Here is a 12,557-nt window from a genome sequence, read left to right as displayed (position 1 = left end):
TATGTGTGTGTGTGTGTGTGTGTGTGTGTAGCTGAAGTTGGAGAAGGAGTTGGAGGTGTTTGAATCAACTCAGGGTCGGTTTGGGATGACTCTAGCTGCTGTAGCAGATCTGAATGGAGACCAGCTGCAGGATTTAGCTGTTGGAGCTCCACTGGAAGACAATCAGAAAGGAGCCATTTACATTTACCTCGGCAACCGTGAACACGGTATCCGCCCCCAGTACAGCCAGGTACAGCTCTAAACATCTCCCCCCAGTACAGACAGGTACAACTCTAAACATCCGCCCCCAGTACAGCCAGGTACAACTCTAAACATCCGCCCCCAGTACAGCCAGGTACAACTCTAAACATCCGCCCCCAGTACAGCCAGGTACAACTCCAAACATCTGCCCCCAGTACAGACAGGTACAACTCAAAAATCCGCCCCCAGTACAGCCAGGTACAACTCTACACATCTGCCCCCAGTACAGACAGGTACAACTCTAAACATCCGCCCCCAGTACAGACAGGTACAACTCTAAAACATCTGCCCCCAGTACAGACAGGTACAACTCTAAAACATCTGCCCCCAGTACAGACAGGTACAACTCCAAACATCTGCCCCCAGTACAGACAGGTACAACTCTACACATCTGCCCCCAGTACAGCCAGGTACAACTCCAAACATCTGCCCCAGTACAGACAGGTACAACTATAAACATCTGCCCCAGTACAGACAAGTACAACTATAAACATCTGCCCCAGTACAGACAGGTACAACTCCAAACATCTGCCCCAGTACAGACAGGTACAACTCCAAACATCTGCCCCAGTACAGACAGGTACAACTATAAACATCTGCCCCAGTACAGACAGGTACAACTCTACACATCTGCCCTGGTACAGACAGGTACAACTTCAAACATCTGCCCCAGTACAGACAAGTACAACTCCAAACTTCTGCCCCAAGTACAGACAGGTACAACTCTACACATCTGCCCCCAGTACAGACAGGTACAACTCTACACATCTGCCCCAGTACAGACAGGTACAACTTCAAACATCTGCCCCAGTACAGACAGGTACAACTTCAAACATCTGCCCCAGTACAGACAGGTACAACTCCAAACATCTGCCCCAGTACAGACAGGTACAACTCTACACATCTGCCCCCAGTACAGCCAGGTACAACTCTACACATCTGCCCCCAGTACAGCCAGGTACAACTCCAAACACAGACACACAGGATGCAGTACCTACAGTCATAAAGAGCATATTTTTGTGTGTGTGTGTGTGTGTGTGTGTGTGTGTGTGTGTGTGTGTGTGTGTGTGTATAGAGAATTGTGGCAAGTTCCATCTCTAAGGAGCTTCAACATTTCGGTTTGGCGATCGACGGTGTGATGGACATGGGACAGGATGGTCTGATGGACATCGCTGTTGGAGCACAAGGGACCGTTGTACTCTTGAAGTATGAAAAACTCATAATTGAATATTTTTAAACACAAATCTCTATATTTAGAGTTGAGTCTAGTACAGCTACTCATAGACTTAAATGATCCAGGCAAACAAAGAAGTAATCCAAAACCCGTGGTCAGTGAACAGGCAAGGGTCAGGCGATGTGCAGACAGAGTAAACAAACCATGGACCAACGGTTTGGAATAGACTGGTAGGAGAGACACAGGGCGTATTCCTAGCAATGAGAGTGAACTGGATGTCCTTATTTACTGTGAGGTTGCTGTGAAGGTCATTGAGTGCAGGTGTGTGTGGAATCAGTAATCAGGTGAGTGGGAGCGTGAGAAAGTCTGGCTGTTGTAGCTCTCGGTGGCCATGTTCGTAACCCGTACTGTTTTCTGGGAAGTGTAGTCTAGCGTTGCCATAACAACGTGGGGGGCGGAGTTTCTCAGTTCTGTGTGATTCTGATCTGAACTTAAGTGCATTTCTCTTGAGTGATATCGACACGAGTGAGGAGCAGTATTAAGATGGAGGCATGAAGTACATGCAGGTGATTTTAATAATCTGACACATTGAGCTAGAAAATCCACTTAAGCAGCTGCGTGACCCGACTCTGAATACAAGGAACTGTCCTCATGTAAATATTGATGTAAATTTTGGACTAACTGATGTAACTGGTTCTCTCAGAACTCGGCCGGTTGTGTCCGTCTCAGCGAAGCTCAGTTTCTCTCCTTCTGAAATCAACCTGACCCACTTCGACTGCCTCGGCAACTCAGAAAATTCATTTCCCATCATTACTCTCAGCATCTGCTTCAGTATGGCAGAGAACACCAACAGCAAAGGTATGATCACCTGCAACACAGGTACACATGCTAACTCAGAGCACAGGTACACACCACAAACACTCGGATACAGACAACAAACACTCAGGTACACACAACAAACACTCGGATACACACAACAAACACTCAGGTACACACAACAAACACTCAGGTACACACAACAAACACTCAGATACACACCACAAACGGATACACACCACAAACACTCAGGTACACACCACAAACACTCAGATACACACCACAAACGGATACACACAACAAACACTCAGGTACACACAACAAACACACAGATACAAACACTCGGATACACACAACAAACACTCAGCATATACCCAACAAACAAACACTCAGGTACACACAACAAACACTCAGATACAAACACTCGGATACACACAACAAACACTCAGATACACACCACAAACACTCAGATACACACCACAAACACTCGGATACACACCACAAACACTCGGATACACACAACAAACACTCAGGTACACACCACAAACACTCGGATACACACAACAAACACTCAGATACACACAACAAACACTCAGGTACACACAACAAACACTCAGGTACACACAACAAACACTCAGGTACACACAACAAACACTCAGGTACACACAACAAACACTCAGATACAAACACTCGGATACACACAACAAACACTCAGCATATACCCAACAAACACTCAGATACACACAACAAACACTCAGGTACACACAACAAACACTCAAATACAAACACTCGGATACACACAACAAACACTCAGATACACACAACAAACACTCAGGTACACACAACAAACACTCTGATACACACAACAAACACTCAGCATATACCCAACAAACACTCAGATACACACCACAAACACTCGGATACACCCAACAAACACTCAGGTACACACAACAAACACACAGATGCACACAACAAACACTCAGCATATACCCAACAAACACTCAGGTACACACAACAAACACACAGATACACACAACAAACACTCGGATACACACAACAAACAATCGGTATATACCCAACAAACACTCAGATACACACAACAAACAATCGGGTACACACAACAAACAATCGGGTACACACAACAAACAATCGGATACACACCACGAACACTCAGGTACACACAACAAACACTCAGGTACACACAACAAACAATGGGATACACACAACAAACACTCAGGTACACACAACAAACACTCAGCATATACCCAACAAACACACAGATACACACCACAAACACTCAGATACACACCACAAACACTCAGATACACACCACAAACACTCAGATACACATCACAAACACTCAGCATATACCCAACAAACACTCAGATACACACAACAAACACACAGATACACACCACAAACACACAGATACACACCACAAACACTCAGGTACACACAATAAACACTCAGATACACACCACAAACACTCAGATACACACAACAAACACTCGGATACACACCACAAACACTCAGATACACACCACAAACACTCAGATACACACCACAAACACTCGGATACACACCACAAACACTCGGATACACACAACAAACACTCAGATACACACCACAAACACTCGGATACACACCACGAACACACAGATACACACCACAAACACTCGGATACACACCACGAACACTCAGATACACACACAGAATATGCACACTACACACAGTATACACTAGGGGTGTAACACAGTGCCATTAGCTCTATTTGTATCTACTGTATTTGTATCTACCCTCTCTTCCTCTCAGGGGCAGTGAAGAGTGGTCTGAACGTGACGTTGGAGCTCAAAGCTGACGTTGTGAGAAAGGACAGTCGGGCGTTTTTCAGTGCAGATGATAAGACGTCCAGGAGTCTGGTGACGTCTGTGCTGCTGGACTCTGAGTTTTCCTGTTACAGCCACACAGTCTTTATGCACGTATGTTCCATCTCTTTATGACACGGAGGACTGGGATTAAATTGTGCTGATGGAATACGATGTCTTCCTGTCACTCTGTCACACCATCATCTGAAGTCATAATTATACATCTGTGTTCATGTCTCTTCACAAATTCTTTATTTAATGTGTTTATACAAAAAAGGAATTACAGTTAAAATAATTTCCACAATGAAAGGCTGAACGTAAAGCCAGACACTGAGGGTCATAACTAGTTTAGGAACATTTTAAATCTCTACAGTTTTTATTTGTTGCCTGTTACAATGTGAGAAAACCAAATTCCTCATGTTGATTTAAACATTGAAGTGAATTATAAATAATCATGATGAAGATGTTAGGAAAGTAATCTTTTCCCTGTGTCTCTGTGTTTCAGAGCTGTGTGAAGGACACCGTGTCTCCGGTGTTATTCCGACTCCAGTTCAACCAGTCTGATCATCAGCCCAAGAGCTCCAACTCCATACTGAACATCGACTGCAAGACCACGGCTCAAGTAGAGGTGAGTCACACCACTGTCACACTGGGAGCTGATTGGCTGAATTACAGTCTATCTGTGAGCTGATTGGCTGAATTACAGTCTATCTGTGAGCTGATTGGCTGAATCAGAGTCTATCTCGGAGCTGATTGGCTGAATCAGAGTCTATCTGTGAGCTGATTGGCTGAATCAAAGTTTGTGTGTGCTGATTGGCTGAATTAGAGTCTATCTGTGAGCTGATTGGCTGAGGTACTATATTTATCTATGTAGTTAGGAGGTTACAGTAATATTTTAAAAATGAAAATCAAATTTTAACTGATCTTTATTGAAATGTAATAATTAATGTAGATTTCTGTTGTGTGTGTGTGTGTGTGTGTGTTTCCAGGTTCCCTTTCAAATTAACTGCAAAAACACGAGCTGTGTATCAGACCTGCAGCTGGACTTTAACTTCCTGTAAGAATCCAAATCTTCACATTTCTGCATTTCTGCTAAATGTAATTTCTGTATTGGAATTAAAACGTCTGCCATTTTAAAGTTCGTCCCAAATGCTGTCACACACACAATCTGTTCTAGTCATTTCTTGGTGGTTATGTGTTTGTATAGTGTTACTCCCAGAGTGTATGGAAGTGTGTACATTCTCCATGATGCACTGCAAGCTTATATCAAGTGTAACTGTGTGTGTTTGTGTGTGTGTGTGTGTGTGTATTTAGGAACAATACATTGCTGGTGGTGGACCAGGCGTCTTTTATCATCCATGTGACTCTACTGAATAAAGGAGACGACTCGTTCAACACCAGCGTGGTTCTGCTCTACCCTCCTGGATTATCACTCTCAATGTTCAAGACCATTGAGGTACAGCACTCGTTTACCCACTTTATTTATCACTCTATTTATCAAACTCATAAAATTACCTAATTCTGATTCAGATTGTGACTCTGATTGTGATTGTGACTCTGGTTGGGACTGTGATTGTGACTATGATTGGGACTCTAACTCTGATCGTGATTGTGACTCTGACTCTGATTGTGACACTGACTCTGTGACTCTGATTGTGATTGTGACTCTGATTGTGATTATGACTCTGATTGTGATTGTGACTCTGATTGTGATTATGACTCTGATTCTGATTGTGACTCTGATCGTGATTGTAACTCTGATTTGGATTGTGATTCTGACTCTGATTGTGACTCTGATTTTGATTCTGATTGTGATTATGATTCTAATTGTGATTGTGACTCTGACTCTGATTGTGACTCTGATTGTGATTGTGGCTGATTTTGACTCTGGCTCTGATTGTGACTCTGATTGTGATTATGATTCTAATTGTGAATCTTGTTTGTGACGCTGATTCTGATCGTGATTGTGACTTTGATTTTGACTCTGATTGTGACTCTGACTCTGATTGAGACTCTGATTGTAACTCTGACTCTGTGACTCTGATTCAGATTGCGACTGTGATTCTGACTCTGATTTTGACTCTGATTTTGACTCTGATTGTTACTGAGACTCTGATTAAGACTCTGACTCTGATTGAGATGCTGACTGATTCTGATTGTGACACTGACTCTGTGATTGTGACTCTGATTGTGATTGTGTCCCTGATTGTGACTCTGATTCTGATTGTGACTCTGACTCGGATTGTGCCTATGACTCTGATTGGGATTGTGACTCTGATTGTGACTCTGACTCTGGTTGGGACTGTGATTGTGACTGATTTTGACTCTAACTCTGATCGTGATTGTGATTGTAATTGTAACTCTGATTCGGATTGTGACTCTGATTGTGACGCTGACTCTGATCATGATTGTGACTCTGATTTTGACTCTAATTGTGATTGTGACTCTGATTGTGACTCTGACTCAGATTGTGACTCTGTGACTCTGATTGTGACTGATTGTGACCCTGACTCTGTGACTCTGATTCAGATTGTGACTCTGACTCTGATTTTGACTCTGATTGTGACTGAGACTCTGATTAAGACTCTGACTGAGATGCTGACTGATTCTGATTTTGACACTGACTCTGATTGTGATTCTGACTCTGATTGTGACTGTGATTGTGACTCTGTGATTGTGACTCTGATTGTGATTGTGTCTCTGATTGTGACTCTGATTCTGACTGATTGTGACTCTGATTTTGACTCTGATTGTGATTATGATTCTAATTGTGATTATAACTCTGATTGTGACTCTGACTCTGATTCTGAGTGTGACTCTGATTGTGACTCTGATTCTGATTGTGACTCTGTGACTGGGACTCTGTGTGACTCTGATTGAGACTCTGACTCTGACTCTTGACTCTGACTCTTATGGTGACTCTGATTGTGATTGTTACTCTGATTGTGTTTCTGACTCTGTGTTTCTGTCTCTGATTGTAATTGTGACTCTGATTGTGACTCTGATTCTGATTGTGACTCTGATTGTGACTATGACTCTGATCGGGATTGTGACTCTGATTGTGACTCTGATTGTGATTGTGACTCTGACTCTCATTCTGAGTGTGACTCTGTGTTTCTGACTCTGATTGTGTTTCTGTCTCTGATTGTGATTATGACTCTGACTCTGAGTGTGACTATGACTCTGATTGTGATTGTGACTCTGATTGTGACACTGACTCTGATTGTGACTCTGACTCGGATTGTGACTATGACTCTGATTGTGATTGTGACTCCGACTCTCATTCTGATTGTAACGGATTGTGATTGTGACTCTGATTGTGACTGTGACTCTGATTGTAACTCTGACTCTGTGACTCTGATTCAGATTGTGACTGTGATTCTGACTCTGATTTTGACTCTGATTGTTACTGAGACTCTGATTAAGACTGACTCTGATTGTGACTCTGATTGTAACTCTGACTCTGTGACTTTGATTCAGATTGTGACTGTGATTCTGACTCTGATTTTGACTCTGATTGTTACTGAGACTCTGATTAAGACTCTGACTCTGATTGAGATGCTGACTGATTCTGATTGTGACACTGACTCTGATTGTGACACTGTGATTGTGACTCTGATTGTGTCCCTGATTGTGACTCTGTGATTGTGACTCTGACTCCGATTGTGACTATGACTCTGATTGGGATTGTGACTCTGACTCTGGTTGGGACTGTGATTGTGACTGATTGGGAATCTAACTCTGATCGTGATTGGAATTGTAACTGTGATTCGGATTGTGACTGATCGTGGCTCTGATTGTGACTCTGACTCTGATTGTGACTGATTGTGACTCTGATTTTGACTGATTGTGACTGATTGTGATTATGATACTAATTGTGATTGTGACTCTGATTGTGACGCTGACTCTGATTGGGACTCTGATCGTGATTGTGACTCTGATTTTGACTCTAATTGTGATTGTGACTCTGACTCAGATTGTGACTCTGTGACTCTGATTGTGACTCTGACTCAGATTGTGACTCTGACTCTGATTGTGACTCTGATTGTGACTCTGACTCAGATTGTGACTCTGTGACTCTGATTGTGATTCTGACTCTGATTCTGCCTCTGATTTTGATTGTGATTCTGATTGTGACTCTGATTGTGACTGATTGTGATTCTGACTGATTTTGACTCTGTGACTGAGACTCTGATTAAGACTCTGACTCTGATTGAGATGCTGACTGATTCTGATTGTGACACTGACTCTGATTTTGACTGATTGTGACTGAGACTCTGATTAAGACTGACTCTGATTGAGATGCTGACTGATTCTGATTGTGACACTGACTCTGATTGTGATTCTGACTGATTCTAACTCTGATTCTGATTGTGACTCTGATTGTGACTCTGACTCTGATTGTGATTGTGACTCTGTGATTGTGACTGATTGTGATTGTGTCTCTGATTGTGACTCTGATTGTGACTCTGACTCGGATTGTGATTGTGTCTCTGATTGTGACTCTGACTCTGATTGTGATTGGTCCAGGCGAACAGAAGGACTCTGAGCAGTTGTGGAGATCGTGATGACGGAGCGCTGAATAAAACCACCTGCAGTATCAGTTTACCGGTTTATCGCAGAGGCACACGTGTAAGAGCAACACACACTACACTACACACTACACACTAACTCAGAACACACACACTACAGTACACACTACACACTCACACAGAACACACACAATACCGTACACACTACACACTCACTCAGAACACACACACTACAGTACACCCTACACACTCACTCAGAACACACACACTACAGTACACACTACACACTCACTCAGCAGAACACAACACACTCTGAGACTGTTGAACCTACAGAAGAGTGTGTGTGTGTGTGTGTGTGTGTGTGTGTGTGTGAGAGAGAGAGAGAGAGAGAGAGAGAGAGAGAGAACCTGGAATCCACAGAACCACTCACAGAATACTATAAGACATTATAATGTGTGTGTTGTAGGCCGTGTTTGAGGGCGTGTTCCGCATCTCTCGCTTTTACAGCTGGAATGACAGCATGCAGATGACACTTGTGGCCAGCAGGTAAACACACACACACACACACACACACACACACACACACACACAGATCTCAGAGTGAGAGTGTATTGAGCTGTTGGTTGTGGTTTACAGTGATAATAATGGAAATACAAGTACCACCACAGTGACGAAGACTCTGCCTGTTCAGTTCAGTGTAGATGTGGCCATCAGCCCGTGAGTAATCTCTACACACACACACACACACACACACACACACACACTTCTCTCTCTCTCTCTCTCCAGTTTCCAATTTTTCCAATTTCAATGTACTTTATTTGCATGATTGTTTATGTATAATATTGCCAAAATATCAATATAGATAAGAAACTAGAATATATATATATATATATATATATATATATATATATATATATATATATATATATATATATATATATATATTTTATTACAGACAACAACAACAATAATTAATAAATAAATAAATAAATAAATAAATGCTACTTTCATTCTACTTTTACTTTCCCAGTGGTGCAGATGTGCATGTTTACTGCTTTTTATGATCTGGTGTAGTTTAATCTGGTTTAGTTTAATCTGGTGTAGTTTAATCTGGTTTAGTTTAATCTGGTGTAGTTTAATCTGGTTTAGTTTAGTGGAGCTGGTCTGAAACTGAGTGTTAGATGATGGAGGGTTTGTGAGGTTCAGGGACAGCTGACAGAGGGGACGAGTTTCAGAGCTCTCGGGTTTTAAGGGCTTCGTTTTGAAGTGTATTAGAGGAGCTTGATTTAAGATGAGTTCAGAATGGAAGAGATGTTTTTTGAATATTTAGAAATAAGGATATCTGCCTAATTCAGCTCTGCGTGTGTTAGTTGGAGTTCTTCTCTGCGCTCTCAGAACATTTGGACAGAATTCTGCATGCAGGGACTCTATGGGGTGTTTGTCCCATCTAGAGAAGTCGTCCTGACCGAGCCCCACACTTCACATCCATAAAGAGCTATAGGCATAATAATAATAATAATAATAATAATAATAATAATAATAATAATAAGAAGAATACTTTCACACATTTAGCAGCCAGGTGTTTATATAAAGTGAGTCCAGGTGTTTATTTAAAGTGAGTCCAGGTGTTTATATAAAGTGAGTCCAGGTGTTTATATAAAGTGAGTCCAGGTGTTTATATAAAGTGAGGCCAGGTGTTTATATAAAGTGAGTCCAGGTGTTTATATAAAGTGAGTCCAGGTGTTTATATGAAGTGAGTCCAGGTGTTTATATAAAGTGAGGCCAGGTGTTTATATAAAGTGAGTCCAGGTGTTTATATGAAGTGAGTCCAGGTGTTGAGGATTGTTCCAGTAACACTGGTAACTCATTGATGTATATGTTGAACAGGGTTGGACTCAAACTGCAGTTCTGTCTAATTCCACGTCTTTGGAGGAAGAAATCTGTTCTTTTATTGCCAATTATTCTCCACACCTGAGTACATGGATTTATTTCTCTCTCTCTCTCTCTCTCTCTCTCTCTCTCTCTCTCTCTCTCTCTCTCTCTCAGTGTTCCTGAGCTTTCTGTAACGTATCTGAATTTCTCTCTGAATGATAAAGGCCCAAAAACGATAAGTTTTGTGTATAAGGTGAGTTTATACATACATACCCACACACACACACATACACGCTCGCACACACACACACACACAGAGGTTATCCGGGACATGTAAGGGAATGATGCCCCAGGATTGCTCACATCACATATAACAGGAGGAAGTGAAAAATAACGTGATGATGGCCCATTAAAAAGACTTTTTACTTTCTTCTGTTGGTGGGTTACCAAATAGCCAATCATTGAGGAATACACATCTAATGAATATTCAAATATTGAAATTAGGCAGAAGACACACCCTGTTCCTGATTGCGCAACCCTCCTGTGCACTCTGTAGGGGAATTAGCCCGGGGGAGGGCGGAGCACAGACCCACAAGAGACAGGTTGCAGTCAAAATGAGTGCTTTATTTGTCCGTGTGTGGATTGTCTGTCGTGAGGAGGTGAGGGCGTGTGAGTGCGAGGGGTTTCGTGGGGGTGTGGCTGGCGTTGTGACCTTCTCGAGGGCGTGTCGGGGTTCCCGAGACGTGCGCGTGGGTCTCCCGTGCCGTCATCCACTGTTGAACGCGATCTCACCACCCGGCGGTCTCGTCCGCGCTCGCACCTTCGGGGAGAGAAGGAGAGAGAGAGAGAGAGAGAGAGAGAAGGAGAGAGAGAGAGAGAGAGAGAGAGAGAGAGAGAGAGAGAGAGAGAGAGAGATTTGAGAGGGGATACCGTCGTGCTCAATGTTGGCGTGCCTATATGCTGCTGAAGGGCACGCACGGAGTCTGTCTCTTAGCCGTTCTCCCCGCGCGGCCGGAAGCGCGTCCTTTTATCCTCCTCCGCCATCGCCTGAGTGGTGGAATTTCCCGGACGGACTCCCCAATCGCCGGCCGGTGTAGCGCCAACGGTCCCGCCCTACCGTGACGGTCCTACCGGCTGACGGTGTGTTTGGCACGAGGCTGTCCGCTTCGTGCCGGTGCGGCAGTTGGGGAAGGAGCGACTTTCTTATTATGTGCGCCGGCTGTCGGTCCGTCGCGACAACTCTCAGGTTGATTATAAATGATAAATTGAACGCCTACAAAAGCGTCCATGGCTGAGCATCCCATAATCTTGTGGCCTTTTTCAATCCTACATGCTCCTTCTGTTCATGTTGCACCGCGAGCTCATCTATGTTCTACAAACTCCATAGCAGTCTGAAAACAACTGCAGCACTCCCTGACTATGGCATGCTCTGTTATAACTAACCTATATTCTTCAGATGTTTGTTTTTGATTCTGTTATCATTTTCAATCTCCTGTGTGTGTGTGTGTGTGTGTGTGTGTGTGTGTGTGTGTGTGTGTGTGTGTGTGAAGGTGAGAAATCTGGGGCTAAAAGCTCTGCCGGTAGCGGTAAGCTTCTGTATGCCGTCTCAGACTGGTGTACACTTACATGATCTGCACAATCCCACCATCAACGTGTCACGGGTGTGTATTTATTTTAATGATAAGAAATGATGATGATGTTTCTGACTGGAATAACTCCACTGTTAATGCTCTAGCAGTGTAGATTATAATGAAATCTATAAATATTGAAAAATAAAAATGAGACTGATTGTGATGGGGGGTGTGATTAAGGGTGTATGAGTTCAGTACCACCTGCTCTCGATGCGCAGAATGTCTTTCTAAAAGACAAAACATATTTATATTTATTTATTTATTTATTTATTTATATGAAGAAGCCTTTACTGGTCACATATACATCACAGCACAGTGAAATTCTTTTACGCATATCCCAGCATGTTAGGAGGTTGGGGTCAGACATGATACAGCGCCCCCTGGAGCAGAGAGGGTTAAGGTCTCTGCTTAAGGGACCAACAGTGGC

General features: G+C 43.0%; 1 protein-coding gene across 1 annotated transcript in view; it reads left to right on the top strand.

Moving 5' to 3' along the window:
• Positions 1-12,557, top strand: part of zmp:0000001082 (integrin alpha-D) — a 46,602-nt gene that overhangs the window by 23,405 nt on the left and 10,640 nt on the right. Inside the window, exons 14-25 of the mRNA XM_017457768.3 lie at positions 32-229; positions 1,316-1,446; positions 2,118-2,272; positions 4,043-4,209; positions 4,601-4,723; positions 5,085-5,152; positions 5,410-5,551; positions 8,626-8,727; positions 9,094-9,173; positions 9,264-9,344; positions 10,674-10,752; positions 12,050-12,160. Of these exons, the coding sequence (XP_017313257.1) occupies positions 32-229; positions 1,316-1,446; positions 2,118-2,272; positions 4,043-4,209; positions 4,601-4,723; positions 5,085-5,152; positions 5,410-5,551; positions 8,626-8,727; positions 9,094-9,173; positions 9,264-9,344; positions 10,674-10,752; positions 12,050-12,160 (1,437 nt within the window). The remainder of the gene's footprint in view (positions 1-31; positions 230-1,315; positions 1,447-2,117; positions 2,273-4,042; positions 4,210-4,600; positions 4,724-5,084; positions 5,153-5,409; positions 5,552-8,625; positions 8,728-9,093; positions 9,174-9,263; positions 9,345-10,673; positions 10,753-12,049; positions 12,161-12,557) is intronic.

The sequence above is a fragment of the Ictalurus punctatus genome, chromosome 26, assembly GCF_001660625.3.
Source record: "Ictalurus punctatus breed USDA103 chromosome 26, Coco_2.0, whole genome shotgun sequence".
NCBI lineage: Eukaryota > Metazoa > Chordata > Actinopteri > Siluriformes > Ictaluridae > Ictalurus > Ictalurus punctatus.
Note: the sequence above shows the minus strand (reverse complement) of the source record. Positions and strands in the feature narration are given on the sequence as shown.